The 16,061-nt window shown below is 37.5% G+C and overlaps 3 protein-coding genes across 5 annotated transcripts; all 3 read right to left on the bottom strand.

Annotated features, from left to right (window-relative positions):
• Positions 1 to 1,888: 1,888 nt before the first annotated feature.
• Positions 1,889 to 5,176, bottom strand: LOC25486600 (TITAN-like protein). Of its 2 annotated transcripts, none has more exons than XM_024775601.2 (7): positions 5,116 to 5,176; positions 3,993 to 4,330; positions 3,778 to 3,904; positions 3,311 to 3,629; positions 3,119 to 3,192; positions 2,730 to 2,778; positions 1,889 to 2,463 (listed from the first exon to the last, which is right to left on the bottom strand). In XM_024775601.2, exons 2-7 carry the CDS (start codon positions 4,301 to 4,303, stop codon positions 2,024 to 2,026), a joined length of 1,320 nt encoding a protein of 439 aa, XP_024631369.2. In that variant the 5' UTR covers positions 4,304 to 4,330; positions 5,116 to 5,176; the 3' UTR covers positions 1,889 to 2,023. The 2 variants fall into 2 exon arrangements, with proteins under 2 accessions (XP_024631369.2, XP_024631370.2); XM_024775602.2 differs by having other exon boundaries at positions 2,730 to 2,775; positions 5,116 to 5,175.
• Positions 5,177 to 6,653: 1,477 nt separating this feature from the next.
• LOC11417762 (TITAN-like protein) lies at positions 6,654 to 10,069 on the bottom strand. Of its 2 annotated transcripts, none has more exons than XM_039830519.1 (8): positions 10,015 to 10,069; positions 8,893 to 9,230; positions 8,678 to 8,804; positions 8,449 to 8,532; positions 8,215 to 8,347; positions 8,023 to 8,096; positions 7,634 to 7,682; positions 6,654 to 7,367 (listed from the first exon to the last, which is right to left on the bottom strand). In XM_039830519.1, the coding sequence occupies exons 2-8, from the start codon at positions 9,201 to 9,203 to the stop codon at positions 6,928 to 6,930; spliced, it is 1,218 nt and encodes a 405-aa protein (XP_039686453.1). In that variant the 5' UTR covers positions 9,204 to 9,230; positions 10,015 to 10,069; the 3' UTR covers positions 6,654 to 6,927. The 2 variants fall into 2 exon arrangements, with proteins under 2 accessions (XP_039686453.1, XP_039686454.1); XM_039830520.1 differs by having other exon boundaries at positions 6,655 to 7,367; positions 7,634 to 7,679; positions 10,015 to 10,068.
• Positions 10,070 to 11,702: 1,633 nt separating this feature from the next.
• LOC25486599 (TITAN-like protein) lies at positions 11,703 to 14,960 on the bottom strand. The gene is made up of 7 exons (XM_024776994.2): positions 14,914 to 14,960; positions 13,791 to 14,128; positions 13,576 to 13,702; positions 13,112 to 13,430; positions 12,920 to 12,993; positions 12,531 to 12,576; positions 11,703 to 12,265 (listed from the first exon to the last, which is right to left on the bottom strand). The coding sequence occupies exons 2-7, from the start codon at positions 14,099 to 14,101 to the stop codon at positions 11,826 to 11,828; spliced, it is 1,317 nt and encodes a 438-aa protein (XP_024632762.2). The 5' UTR covers positions 14,102 to 14,128; positions 14,914 to 14,960; the 3' UTR covers positions 11,703 to 11,825.
• Between the last annotated feature and the right edge of the window lie 1,101 nt (positions 14,961 to 16,061).

Raw genomic sequence — 16,061 nt, 5'->3', positions numbered from 1 at the left:
CCGATATAACTAAGGATGAGGTTGTATGTCATTCACTTTTCACATCGGGCAATGAACCGTTGTGATATGTCTCAAACCACATCTGGCGCAAACATCTGATTTGATATGTGAGGTAATAGTCTGAAAACATAGGATTTCACATTGGTTTCACAAAGGCAGCCGATGTCATATAGGCTTAATTCACATCGGCAGTGAAGCGCCCCGATGTGAATTCCAATTTTCTAGAACACGTTTCACATCAGTTGGATACACACCGATGTGAATTATGACATTTTTTTTATTACGCCAGGTACAGTACCAAATAAATTCTGCCTTTTTTCTTTGAATTGAACAAAATTTAATAGTCATTACTGCAACCTGCGTCGCAGAAAGAAAGAGAGGGGAGGGGCTTACGATTGAAAAAGGTGCCTGGGAGAATCTGATTCCTATTCAAATCATTGTTGTTTAATGAATAGTTGAATACGTTTGCTCAATTTCTGATACTACCCTTATTCACACACTTATTGTTTCTTCAAATCTTCAACTTTTCTTATGAAACCAATGTACTGGGTTACTCATCATTTTTGAATTGTTTAATGGTTGGGGTACCACATAGTCTAGGGGTGGACAACGGGCGGGTTCGGGTCTGAAAGCTCGACCCAGCTCAACCCGCGGTTTGTGTGTACAGACCCATTTAAGCTAGCTTTTCTTCTTCGGTTTGCACGGGTTCGGGTCTTTCGGGTTGCGGGTTTACGGGTGGATTCACGCGGGTTGAGAAGATTCATAATAGAAATTTGAAAAAACAGTAGCCTCACCTCAGATCTACATCATTCATCAACCAACAAAACATCAAGAAGAAAATGAAAATTGAAATAAAAACTGAGATTTGAGAAGTAAAAGAAGATGCAGAAGAGAAAAGAGGAGGGACGTAGTGAAAAGAAAAATAAGGGAGACTAACAGAACATGGTGTTAATGTTTGAAGAAAAGTAATTGATACTGATGGAGCATGGTGGTGGTGAAGAAGCCGTGAGAGAGATGATGTTTTGCTGTAACGTTTCAATGGAAAACATAAAAGGAAATAACTACAAAGTAAAATCCTAGTAGTAAATAAAAATAAATGTGATATAAAATAGTATTGAATTGGTCAACCAAAGGTGTTATTATATTGCTAAAAAACTTGCACCGCAAATGAAAGTAGTTATTACTCCCTAAATGCATTTGATTATCATCAATTCCCATAAATTATTTGTATTCGCGGGCGGGTTCGGGTACCCGCGGTTGAAGTTCATCTACCCGCATCTGCCCAATTAAACTCTTAAATACCCGTGTTTATAACCCGTAGACCCGTTAACCCGCTATAACCCGCACATATCGGGTTGTTTCCTCCGGTTTTTTGCGGGTTGGGTCGGGCATGGTGGTATGATCAGTCTGAAGTTCATCTACCCGCATCTGCCCAATTAAATGCATTTGTTTTATCTGTATACAATTGATACCACCATTCTAGACATGGTGGTATGATCAGTCTGAAGTACTCTGCAAAACGGCGAAGCTAGCACAATATTTACGAGGAGGCCAAATACAAAAAATATATATATATTTTAAAAACTAATATATTGAACTTAATCAATAACGATAAATTTTACTTATATTTAATGAAACGACAGTAAAGAAAATAAAATCTAACAATAATTATTTATAAAAGTTGTGCTCTATGAAGTTTTAAGTCAAATTTATCTATAATTGATACTAAACTAAATAGATTATCTATATTTTATTGATATCATCCTTCTTTAAACCAACAAAAATTGTTTGGAGTAGCCAAATAATATATCAATGGGGTAGCTACATACAAAACTATACTACATTATTCAAGATTTTTTTTTCTTTTGGGGTAGCAAATGCTACCCCATTGATATGAAACCAACCGCCCCTGACTCTGCCCATTTTGCAACCCATATACCAAACATGCCAAGCTTGGGCTCGGTCAGGCACAAAGCAGACTGGTTTTGACAGACAGTTTTGAAACAAATCAAACCCATAATATTTAGAATGTAAAACGCACCATTCTTTTGCTAACATAAGGTTGTATCTTGATTGGCATCTCAGGTTGAGCTTCAACATTTGACAACTCTTGTTTCTCCTTTTCAAATTCTTTTCTGGATTCTCTTCTGCTGCCAGATTGCCAGACTCTACCAAAATTAGGAAGCCAGCTGGCATCACATTCGTTCCTCACAGTCTCTCCCCTCTTTTCCATCTCCATTTCAATCTTTCTCTTTTCTGCCCAAGCAGCTCCAACGCGTTTAGGACTCAACTTTTTGTGCTTCCCTGACTTGTTTGAATGGGAGACAAGGTCTCCTAAAACAGGCTTCGGATGCATCTGAACTCCCTCAGTTGTTTCAAACCAAGGCGGAGGTGCTCCAGAATGAACATTTCCACCACCATTTTCAGCAGGCACAAAAGAAATCCGAGTGAGCATTTGTATACCTGAAAATGCAGAGTCATTAGTAGACAATGCATCATGCACACTAGTTTACCATCACATTCACAGCCTCCTCAATGTTATCTATCTAAGAGCAAGTCATAATGCCACAGAGAACTTTTTTTTCTGCATTCAAGTCTTCAAATATTTTGCACATAGGTGCAAATGCAATAGTGCTATGAAAAATTACATATTCAATTGGCACATGCTCCCCAACTTTATAGAATTATAAGAACTTAAGAAAAATATATAGTTATAGATAGATGAACACCTTGCGGACCACTCTCTCCGCTGACCACTTTACCATTATCAAGAACCTGCTATATTCATAAGAAATGCAATGCCTTTATCAGTGTTTAAATTAGACATTAGAAAGCTACAGAGCAAGAGGGGAGCAACAATCAGAATAATGTGAAAATAGAAATTAGAGATTATAAAATATACAAGCATGCATTGCGAGAAGCAAACTATAATCCTTGATCATGAAGACAAGAAAATTTTAGATAACTTTAGGAAAAACTTTAGATACATTGATCTTACAAACCAATGAAATCATCAACCAACAATTGCTGAAAGTCTGAAACTCAATAGTTAGATTCTCAAGCAGAAGAGTCAAAGCCTAAGAAACCCTCCCCTCTTCCCCCCAACACATAGACTTACCGCTTTATTACATGAGTATCCATCACTTGACCATTGTCCACTATTATAAGGGAGTTTGTGACTTCTCCGTTCAGCTGAGACACAAAGCATAAGCACACGGAAGATAAGTCTCAACTTTTTAACAAATCCCGCAAGTGACCGATAATTGTAAAGAATAAGGAATGACATTTCCAATAGACAGGGTAAGCATACCTGCAAAATCCTGCAAAGCAAGGGTATTCGCACTGGAGCATGCTTCCGAAGGTAAAGAAGATTTACCAATATCTAAAAGGCCGGTATTTCCAACTCCAGAGTGACCTGAAGAGGATACCTGATACTCATTTGTGTAGCAGTGTAAAGGCAAAACAACATTCGAGTTCACAGAATTGGAATAAATATTATTTTTAAAACTATCAATATTTTCATTGTTCGATTGATTATGGATATCACTTGAAGGTCCAAAAACTGCTCCAGGACTTTCCTCACTTTGCAATGAAGCTTCTTTTTTAAGGTTTGCGCACCTCTTGTCCCACTGCACTAGCAAAGAAATGACAAATGATGAGCAAATGCTTTTTTGTAACTTAATGAGCAAATGCATTCTATATAATGAGTTATTTTATATATAAAAAAAAAAAAAAAAAAAATCCCCTAAAAAACAGACATAAGATTTTATATGGCACCTTTGCAACGTCATTATGAGAAACTGTAAACACATCCAGCTGATCCACTGTGCCACCATATTTCCAAAAGAAGTGCTTCAAATTATTCACATGTTCTACACTTGCTAGGTGACGAATCGCATTTTCACTGCCTCGAGAACAAGAGAACGTTCATTACAATTTAGCTAAAGAAAACCTGGACAATAGTTCATAAATTGAAAACAAAAAATTGATACCAGGCAAAAGAACTGGAGTGCTCATTGATATCTTGGTCACAGAAAACACACCAGAAGCGATTGCCGGAAGCAAGTTGAGGAGTAAGAGGAGAAGGTGTTTTGAGGAAGAAGCGAACATCGGAGAGTTTGTTTTTGAAGCGAGAGAGGAAGGTGGAAAGGGATTGTTTGTGCTTAGGGAAATACTTGTGGCGAAGACCTTGGTCATGATTTATTTTGCAAACCTTGCAGAACTCAAACTCACTTTTCTTCTTCTCCTTTGTGCCTGTTTTAGGCTTGGCACTCTTGCTCTTGTTCTCAGATTGCTCCCTCATTATAAATGGATTCTCTTTCGGCTGTCCCTACGAACGAAAACACCATGGTGAATTTAACTTATCATTCACACTTTCTCATGTAGACAAGAATGTCATTTCAATGGTTTGAATGGTAAAGTAACAATGACAATAAAGTCCCAAATGGCAGAGTCTATAATGGGCAAGGCCGCACTACTCAACCAGCCCAACATTAGCCATGGGAAGTGCTCGTAAAGCCTAAAAGCTGATAACTCCAACAGCCAGTTACAAAATTAGAAAAACAGATAAATATTGAACTATAGATGCAATTATTGCAAGCTTCAGCACCTTACTTATTTACTATGGGTTTAATTTTGAGTTTTTTCTAATTAAAACTCGAATAACCTATAACTTTTTTTATTTTTTCATATGGTGCGACAACAGCAATCAATAACAACAAGAACACCATTCAAAAAATAAATAAGAAAATAACAACAACAACCAAGCTTTATCCCACTAAGTGGGGACGGCTACATGGATCAAATTATGCCATAATGTTCTATCATAAACCATATTATATAGTTTTTCTAGGTCTTTGTCTCTAGTGATCTAAATATCCTCCATCTCATATACTCTCCTTACTGCAGAACATACAGGTCATCTTTTCTATTGTATGTGGTACCCCAACCATTAAACAATTCAAAAATGATGAGTAACCCAGTACATTGGTTTCATAAGAAAAGTTGAAGAAACAATAAGTGTGTGAATAAGGGTAGTATCAGAAATTGAGCAAACGTATTCAACTATTCATTAAACAACAATGATTTGAATAGGAATCAGATTCTCCCAGGCACCTTTTTCAATCGTAAGCCCCTCCCCTCTCTTTCTTTCTGCGACGCAATTCAATCATTAGTGCGTTGCCTTTTGAGGGGTGACCATCGCGGTGGAATCGCATGCTACAGGAGAAGGGAAGGAAAATTCTAATTTATTAAAAAAAAAAAGGAAATTTAGAAGGAATTCCTCACAGTTTCTGATACACGGACAACTCTGGTGTGTTTTCCGGCCAGGAGAGTTCACTGTGACTCCAATTTGTATCTGATGCAATGCAAGGGCGAAGCAGCACACAGCTCCTGAGTTTTGTGCTTTTTCGATCAGATTATCTCAAATAAACTTTTGAGTCGCTATTACTGGGTTACTCATCATTTTTGAATTGTTTAATGGTTGGGGTACCACCTAGTCTAGGGGTGGACAACGGGCGGGTTCGGGTCTGAAAGCTCGACCCAGCTCAACCCGCGGTTTGTGTGTACAGACCCATTTAAGCTAGCTTTTCTTCTTCGGTTTGCACGGGTTCGGGTCTTTCGGGTTGCGGGTTTACGGGTGGGTTCACGCGGGTTGAGAAGATTCATAATAGAAATTTGAAAAAACAGTAGCCTCACCTCAGATCTACATCATTCATCAACCAACAAAACATCAAGAAGAAAATGAAAATTGAAATAAAAACTGAGATTTGAGAAGTAAAAGAAGATGCAGAAGAGAAAAGAGGAGGGACGTAGTCAAAAGAAAAATAAGGGAGACTAACAGAACATGGTGTTAATGTTTGAAGAAAAGTAATTGATACTGATGGAGCATGGTGGTGGTGAAGAAGCCGTGAGAGAGATGATGTTTTGCTGTAACGTTTCAATGGAAAACATAAAAGGAAATAACTACAAAGTAAAATCCTAGTAGTAAATAAAAATAAATGTGATATAAAATAGTATTGAATTGGTCAACCAAAGGTGTTATTATATTGCTAAAAAACTTGCACCGCAAATGAAAGTAGTTATTACTCCCTAAATGCATTTGATTATCATCAATTCCCATAAATTATTTGTATTCGCGGGCGGGTTCGGGTACCCGCGGTTGAAGTTCATCTACCCGCATCTGCCCAATTAAACTCTTAAATACCCGTGTTTATAACCCGTAGACCCGTTAACCCGCTATAACCCGCACATATCGGGTTGTTTCCTCCGGTTTTTTGCGGGTTGGGTCGGGCATGGTGGTATGATCAGTCTGAAGTTCATCTACCCGCATCTGCCCAATTAAATGCATTTGTTTTATCTGTATACAATTGATACCACCATTCTAGACATGGTGGTATGATCAGTCTGAAGTACTCTGCAAAACGGCGAAGCTAGCACAATATTTATGAGGAGGCCAAATACAAAAAATATATATATATTTTAAAAACTAATATATTGAACTTAATCAATAACGATAACTTTTACTTATATTTAATGAAACGACAGTAAAGAAAATAAAATCTAACAATAATTATTTATAAAAGTTGTGCTCTATGAAGTTTTAAGTCAAATTTATCTATAATTGATACTAAACTAAATAGATTATCTATATTTTATTGATATCATCCTTCTTTAAACCAACAAAAATTGTTTGGAGTAGCCAAATAATATATCAATGGGGTAGCTACATACAAAACTATACTACATTATTCAAGATTTTTTTTTTCTTTTGGGGTAGCAAATGCTACCCCATTGATATGAAACCAACCGCCCCTGACTCTGCCCATTTTGCAACCCATATACCAAACATGCCAAGCTTGGGCTCGGTCAGGCACAAAGCAGACTGGTTTTGACAGACAGTTTTGAAACAAATCAAACCCATAATATTTAGAATGTAAAACGCACCATTCTTTTGCTAACATAAGGTTGTATCTTGATTGGCATCTCAGGTTGAGCTTCAACATTTGACAACTCTTGTTTCTCCTTTTCAAATTCTTTTCTGGATTCTCTTCTGCTGCCAGATTGCCAGACTCTACCAAAATTAGGAAGCCAGCTGGCATCACATTCGTTCCTCACAGTCTCTCCCCTCTTTTCCATCTCCATTTCAATCTTTCTCTTTTCTGCCCAAGCAGCTCCAACGCGTTTAGGATTCAACTTTTTGTGCTTCCCTGACTTGTTTGAATGGGAGACAAGGTCTCCTAAAACAGGCTTCGGATGCATCTGAACTCCCTCAGTTGTTTCAAACCAAGGCGGAGGTGCTCCAGAATGAACATTTCCACCACCATTTTCAGCAGGCACAAAAGAAATCCGAGTGAGCATTTGTATACCTGAAAATGCAGAGTCATTAGTAGACAATGCATCATGCACACTAGTTTACCATCACATTCACAGCCTCCTCAATGTTATCTATCTAAGAGCAAGTCATAATGCCACAGAGAACTTTTTTTTCTGCATTCAAGTCTTCAAATATTTTGCACATAGGTGCAAATGCAATAGTGCTATGAAAAATTACATATTCAATTGGCACATGCTCCCCAACTTTATAGAATTATAAGAACTTAAGAAAAATATATAGTTATAGATAGATGAACACCTTGCGGACCACTCTCTCCGCTGACCACTTTACCATTATCAAGAACCTGCTATATTCATAAGAAATGCAATGCCTTTATCAGTGTTTAAATTAGACATTAGAAAGCTACAGAGCAAGAGGGGAGCAACAATCAGAATAATGTGAAAATAGAAATTAGAGATTATAAAATATACAAGCATGCATTGCGAGAAGCAAACTATAATCCTTGATCATGAAGACAAGAAAATTTTAGATAACTTTAGGAAAAACTTTAGATACATTGATCTTACAAACCAATGAAATCATCAACCAACAATTGCTGAAAGTCTGAAACTCAATAGTTAGATTCTCAAGCAGAAGAGTCAAAGCCTAAGAAACCCTCCCCTCTTCCCCCCAACACATAGACTTACCGCTTTATTACATGAGTATCCATCACTTGACCATTGTCCACTATTATAAGGGAGTTTGTGACTTCTCCGTTCAGCTGAGACACAAAGCATAAGCACACGGAAGATAAGTCTCAACTTTTTAACAAATCCCGCAAGTGACCGATAATTGTAAAGAATAAGGAATGACATTTCCAATAGACAGGGTAAGCATACCTGCAAAATCCTGCAAAGCAAGGGTATTCGCACTGGAGCATGCTTCCGAAGGTAAAGAAGATTTACCAATATCTAAAAGGCCGGTATTTCCAACTCCAGAGTGACCTGAAGAGGATACCTGATACTCATTTGTGTAGCAGTGTAAAGGCAAAACAACATTCGAGTTCACAGAATTGGAATAAATATTATTTTTAAAACTATCAATATTTTCATTGTTCGATTGATTATGGATATCACTTGAAGGTCCAAAAACTGCTCCAGGACTTTCCTCACTTTGCAATGAAGCTTCTTTTTAAGGTTTGCGCACCTCTTGTCCCACTGCACTAGCAAAGAAATGACAAATGATGAGCAAATGCTTTTTTGTAACTTAATGAGCAAATGCATTCTATATAATGAGTTATTTTATATATAAAAAAAAAAAAAAAAATCCCCTAAAAAACAGACATAAGATTTTATATGGCACCTTTGCAACGTCATTATGAGAAACTGTAAACACATCCAGCTGATCCACTGTGCCACCATATTTCCAAAAGAAGTGCTTCAAATTATTCACATGTTTTACACTTGCTAGGTGACGAATCGCATTTTCACTGCCTCGAGAACAAGAGAACGTTCATTACAATTTAGCTAAAGAAAACCTGGACAATAGTTCATAAATTGAAAACAAAAAATTGATACCAGGCAAAAGAACTGGAGTGCTCATCGATATCTTGGTCACAGAAAACACACCAGAAGCGATTGCCGGAAGCAAGTTGAGGAGTAAGAGGAGAAGGTGTTTTGAGGAAGAAGCGAACATCGGAGAGTTTGTTTTTGAAGCGAGAGAGGAAGGTGGAAAGGGATTGTTTGTGCTTAGGGAAATACTTGTGGCGAAGACCTTGGTCATGATTTATTTTGCAAACCTTGCAGAACTCAAACTCACTTTTCTTCTTCTCCTTTGTGCCTGTTTTAGGCTTGGCACTCTTGCTCTTGTTCTCAGATTGCTCCCTCATTATAAATGGATTCTCTTTCGGCTGTCCCTACGAACGAAAACACCATGGTGAATTTAACTTATCATTCACACTTTCTCATGTAGACAAGAATGTCATTTCAATGGTTTGAATGGTAAAGTAACAATGACAATAAAGTCCCAAATGGCAGAGTCTATATTGGGCAAGGCCGCACTACTCAACCAGCCCAACATTAGCCATGGGAAGTGCTCGTAAAGCCTAAAAGCTGATAACTCCAACAGCCAGTTACAAAATTAGAAAAACAGATAAATATTGAACTATAGATGCAATTATTGCAAGCTTCAGCACCTTACTTATTTACTATGGGTTTAATTTTGAGTTTTTTCTAATTAAAACTCGAATGGACTATAACTTTTTTATTTTTTCATATGGTGCGACAACAGCAATCAATAACAACAAGAACACCATTCAAAAAATAAATAAGAAAATAACAACAACAACCAAGCTTTATCCCACTAAGTGGGGACGGCTACATGGATCAAATTATGCCATAATGTTCTATCATAAACCATATTATATAGTTTTTCTAGGTCTTTGTCTCTAGTGATCTAAATATCCTCCATCTCATATACTCTCCTTACTGCAGAACATACAGGTCATCTTTTCTATTGTATGTGGTACCCCAACCATTAAACAATTCAAAAATGATGAGTAACCCAGTACATTGGTTTCATAAGAAAAGTTGAAGAAACAATAAGTGTGTGAATAAGGGTAGTATCAGAAATTGAGCAAACGTATTCAACTATTCATTAAACAACAATGATTTGAATAGGAATCAGATTCTCCCAGGCACCTTTTTCAATCGTAAGCCCCTCCCCTCTCTTTCTTTCTGCGACGCAATTCAATCATTAGTGCGTTGCCTTTTGAGGGGTGACCATCGCGGTGGAATCGCATGCTACAGGAGAAGGGAAGGAAAATTCTAATTTATTAAAAAAAAAAAGGAAATTTAGAAGGAATTCCTCACAGTTTCTGATACACGGACAACTCTGGTGTGTTTTCCGGCCAGGAGAGTTCACTGTGACTCCAATTTGTATCTGATGCAATGCAAGGGCGAAGCAGCACACAGCTCCTGAGTTTTGTGCTTTTTCGATCAGATTATCTCAAATAAACTTTTGAGTCGCTATTACTGGGTTACTCATCATTTTTGAATTGTTTAATGGTTGGGGTACCACCTAGTCTAGGGGTGGACAACGGGCGGGTTCGGGTCTGAAAGCTCGACCCAGCTCAACCCGCGGTTTGTGTGTACAGACCCATTTAAGCTAGCTTTTCTTCTTCGGTTTGCACGGGTTCGGGTCTTTCGGGTTGCGGGTTTACGGGTGGGTTCACGCGGGTTGAGAAGATTCATAATAGAAATTTGAAAAAACAGTAGCCTCACCTCAGATCTACATCATTCATCAACCAACAAAACATCAAGAAGAAAATGAAAATTGAAATAAAAACTGAGATTTGAGAAGTAAAAGAAGATGCAGAAGAGAAAAGAGGAGGGACGTAGTCAAAAGAAAAATAAGGGAGACTAACAGAACATGGTGTTAATGTTTGAAGAAAAGTAATTGATACTGATGGAGCATGGTGGTGGTGAAGAAGCCGTGAGAGAGATGATGTTTTGCTGTAACGTTTCAATGGAAAACATAAAAGGAAATAACTACAAAGTAAAATCCTAGTAGTAAATAAAAATAAATGTGATATAAAATAGTATTGAATTGGTCAACCAAAGGTGTTATTATATTGCTAAAAAACTTGCACCGCAAATGAAAGTAGTTATTACTCCCTAAATGCATTTGATTATCATCAATTCCCATAAATTATTTGTATTCGCGGGCGGGTTCGGGTACCCGCGGTTGAAGTTCATCTACCCGCATCTGCCCAATTAAACTCTTAAATACCCGTGTTTATAACCCGTAGACCCGTTAACCCGCTATAACCCGCACATATCGGGTTGTTTCCTCCGGTTTTTTGCGGGTTGGGTCGGGCATGGTGGTATGATCAGTCTGAAGTTCATCTACCCGCATCTGCCCAATTAAATGCATTTGTTTTATCTGTATACAATTGATACCACCATTCTAGACATGGTGGTATGATCAGTCTGAAGTACTCTGCAAAACGGCGAAGCTAGCACAATATTTATGAGGAGGCCAAATACAAAAAATATATATATATTTTAAAAACTAATATATTGAACTTAATCAATAACGATAACTTTTACTTATATTTAATGAAACGACAGTAAAGAAAATAAAATCTAACAATAATTATTTATAAAAGTTGTGCTCTATGAAGTTTTAAGTCAAATTTATCTATAATTGATACTAAACTAAATAGATTATCTATATTTTATTGATATCATCCTTCTTTAAACCAACAAAAATTGTTTGGAGTAGCCAAATAATATATCAATGGGGTAGCTACATACAAAACTATACTACATTATTCAAGATTTTTTTTTCTTTTGGGGTAGCAAATGCTACCCCATTGATATGAAACCAACCGCCCCTGACTCTGCCCATTTTGCAACCCATATACCAAACATGCCAAGCTTGGGCTCGGTCAGGCACAAAGCAGACTGGTTTTGACAGACAGTTTTGAAACAAATCAAACCCATAATATTTAGAATGTAAAACGCACCATTCTTTTGCTAACATAAGGTTGTATCTTGATTGGCATCTCAGGTTGAGCTTCAACATTTGACAACTCTTGTTTCTCCTTTTCAAATTCTTTTCTGGATTCTCTTCTGCTGCCAGATTGCCAGACTCTACCAAAATTAGGAAGCCAGCTGGCATCACATTCGTTCCTCACAGTCTCTCCCCTCTTTTCCATCTCCATTTCAATCTTTCTCTTTTCTGCCCAAGCAGCTCCAACGCGTTTAGGATTCAACTTTTTGTGCTTCCCTGACTTGTTTGAATGGGAGACAAGGTCTCCTAAAACAGGCTTCGGATGCATCTGAACTCCCTCAGTTGTTTCAAACCAAGGCGGAGGTGCACCAGAATGAACATTTCCACCACCATTTTCAGCAGGCACAAAAGAAATCCGAGTGAGCATTTGTATACCTGAAAATGCAGAGTCATTAGTAGACAATGCATCATGCACACTAGTTTACCATCACATTCACAGCCTCCTCAATGTTATCTATCTAAGAGCAAGTCATAATGCCACAGAGAACTTTTTTTCTGCATTCAAGTCTTCAAATATTTTGCACATAGGTGCAAATGCAATAGTGCTATGAAAAATTACATATTCAATTGGCACATGCTCCCCAACTTTATAGAATTATAAGAACTTAAGAAAAATATATAGTTATAGATAGATGAACACCTTGCGGACCACTCTCTCCGCTGACCACTTTACCATTATCAAGAACCTGCTATATTCATAAGAAATGCAATGCCTTTATCAGTGTTTAAATTAGACATTAGAAAGCTACAGAGCAAGAGGGGAGCAACAATCAGAATAATGTGAAAATAGAAATTAGAGATTATAAAATATACAAGCATGCATTGCGAGAAGCAAACTATAATCCTTGATCATGAAGACAAGAAAATTTTAGATAACTTTAGGAAAAACTTTAGATACATTGATCTTACAAACCAATGAAATCATCAACCAACAATTGCTGAAAGTCTGAAACTCAATAGTTAGATTCTCAAGCAGAAGAGTCAAAGCCTAAGAAACCCTCCCCTCTTCCCCCCAACACATAGACTTACCGCTTTATTACATGAGTATCCATCACTTGACCATTGTCCACTATTATAAGGGAGTTTGTGACTTCTCCGTTCAGCTGAGACACAAAGCATAAGCACACGGAAGATAAGTCTCAACTTTTTAACAAATCCCGCAAGTGACCGATAATTGTAAAGAATAAGGAATGACATTTCCAATAGACAGGGTAAGCATACCTGCAAAATCCTGCAAAGCAAGGGTATTCGCACTGGAGCATGCTTCCGAAGGTAAAGAAGATTTACCAATATCTAAAAGGCCGGTATTTCCAACTCCAGAGTGACCTGAAGAGGATACCTGATACTCATTTGTGTAGCAGTGTAAAGGCAAAACAACATTCGAGTTCACAGAATTGGAATAAATATTATTTTTAAAACTATCAATATTTTCATTGTTCGATTGATTATGGATATCACTTGAAGGTCCAAAAACTGCTCCAGGACTTTCCTCACTTTGCAATGAAGCTTCTTTTTTAAGGTTTGCGCACCTCTTGTCCCACTGCACTAGCAAAGAAATGACAAATGATGAGCAAATGCTTTTTTGTAACTTAATGAGCAAATGCATTCTATATAATGAGTTATTTTATATATAAAAAAAAAAAAAAAAATCCCCTAAAAAACAGACATAAGATTTTATATGGCACCTTTGCAACGTCATTATGAGAAACTGTAAACACATCCAGCTGATCCACTGTGCCACCATATTTCCAAAAGAAGTGCTTCAAATTATTCACATGTTCTACACTTGCTAGGTGACGAATCGCATTTTCACTGCCTCGAGAACAAGAGAACGTTCATTACAATTTAGCTAAAGAAAACCTGGACAATAGTTCATAAATTGAAAACAAAAAATTGATACCAGGCAAAAGAACTGGAGTGCTCATCGATATCTTGGTCACAGAAAACACACCAGAAGCGATTGCCGGAAGCAAGTTGAGGAGTAAGAGGAGAAGGTGTTTTGAGGAAGAAGCGAACATCGGAGAGTTTGTTTTTGAAGCGAGAGAGGAAGGTGGAAAGGGATTGTTTGTGCTTAGGGAAATACTTGTGGCGAAGACCTTGGTCATGATTTATTTTGCAAACCTTGCAGAACTCAAACTCACTTTTCTTCTTCTCCTTTGTGCCTGTTTTAGGCTTGGCACTCTTGCTCTTGTTCTCAGATTGCTCCCTCATTATAAATGGATTCTCTTTCGGCTGTCCCTACGAACGAAAACACCATGGTGAATTTAACTTATCATTCACACTTTCTCATGTAGACAAGAATGTCATTTCAATGGTTTGAATGGTAAAGTAACAATGACAATAAAGTCCCAAATGGCAGAGTCTATATTGGGCAAGGCCGCACTACTCAACCAGCCCAACATTAGCCATGGGAAGTGCTCGTAAAGCCTAAAAGCTGATAACTCCAACAGCCAGTTACAAAATTAGAAAAACAGATAAATATTGAACTATAGATGCAATTATTGCAAGCTTCAGCACCTTACTTATTTACTATGGGTTTAATTTTGAGTTTTTTCTAATTAAAACTCGAATGGACTATAACTTTTTTTATTTTTTCATATGGTGCGACAACAGCAATCAATAACAACAAGAACACCATTCAAAAAATAAATAAGAAAATAACAACAACAACCAAGCTTTATCCCACTAAGTGGGGACGGCTACATGGATCAAATCATGCCATAATGTTCTATCATAAACCATATTATATAGTTTTTCTAGGTCTTTGTCTCTAGTGATCTAAATATCCTCCATCTCATATACTCTCCTTACTGCAGAACATACAGGTCATCTTTTCTATTGTATGTGGTACCCCAACCATTAAACAATTCAAAAATGATGAGTAACCCAGTACATTGGTTTCATAAGAAAAGTTGAAGAAACAATAAGTGTGTGAATAAGGGTAGTATCAGAAATTGAGCAAACGTATTCAACTATTCATTAAACAACAATGATTTGAATAGGAATCAGATTCTCCCAGGCACCTTTTTCAATCGTAAGCCCCTCCCCTCTCTTTCTTTCTGCGACGCAATTCAATCATTAGTGCGTTGCCTTTTGAGGGGTGACCATCGCGGTGGAATCGCATGCTACAGGAGAAGGGAAGGAAAATTCTAATTTATTAAAAAAAAAAAAAAAGGAAATTTAGAAGGAATTCCTCACAGTTTCTGATACACGGACAACTCTGGTGTGTTTTCCGGCCAGGAGAGTTCACTGTGACTCCAATTTGTATCTGATGCAATGCAAGGGCGAAGCAGCACACAGCTCCTGAGTTTTGTGCTTTTTCGATCAGATTATCTCAAATAAACTTTTGAGTCGCTATTACTGGGTTACTCATCATTTTTGAATTGTTTAATGGTTGGGGTACCACATAGTCTAGGGGTGGACAACGGGCGGGTTCGGGTCTGAAAGCTCGACCCAGCTCAACCCGCGGTTTGTGTGTACAGACCCATTTAAGCTAGCTTTTCTTCTTCGGTTTGCACGGGTTCGGGTCTTTCGGGTTGCGGGTTTACGGGTGGGTTCACGCGGGTTGAGAAGATTCATAATAGAAATTTGAAAAAACAGTAGCCTCACCTCAGATCTACATCATTCATCAACCAACAAAACATCAAGAAGAAAATGAAAATTGAAATAAAAACTGAGATTTGAGAAGTAAAAGAAGATGCAGAAGAGAAAAGAGGAGGGACGTAGTCAAAAGAAAAATAAGGGAGACTAACAGAACATGGTGTTAATGTTTGAAGAAAAGTAATTGATACTGATGGAGCATGGTGGTGGTGAAGAAGCCGTGAGAGAGATGATGTTTTGCTGTAACGTTTCAATGGAAAACATAAAAGGAAATAACTACAAAGTAAAATCCTAGTAGTAAATAAAAATAAATGTGATATAAAATAGTATTGAATTGGTCAACCAAAGGTGTTATTATATTGCTAAAAAACTTGCACCGCAAATGAAAGTAGTTATTACTCCCTAAATGCATTTGATTATCATCAATTCCCATAAATTATTTGTATTCGCGGGCGGGTTCGGGTACCCGCGGTTGAAGTTCATCTACCCGCATCTGCCCAATTAAACTCTTAAATACCCGTGTTTATAACCCGTAGACCCGTTAACCCGCTATAACCCGCACATATCGGGT

This window comes from Medicago truncatula, chromosome 2 (genome assembly GCF_003473485.1).
Source record: "Medicago truncatula cultivar Jemalong A17 chromosome 2, MtrunA17r5.0-ANR, whole genome shotgun sequence".
NCBI classification, from domain to species: domain Eukaryota; kingdom Viridiplantae; phylum Streptophyta; class Magnoliopsida; order Fabales; family Fabaceae; genus Medicago; species Medicago truncatula.
Note: the sequence above shows the minus strand (reverse complement) of the source record. Positions and strands in the feature narration are given on the sequence as shown.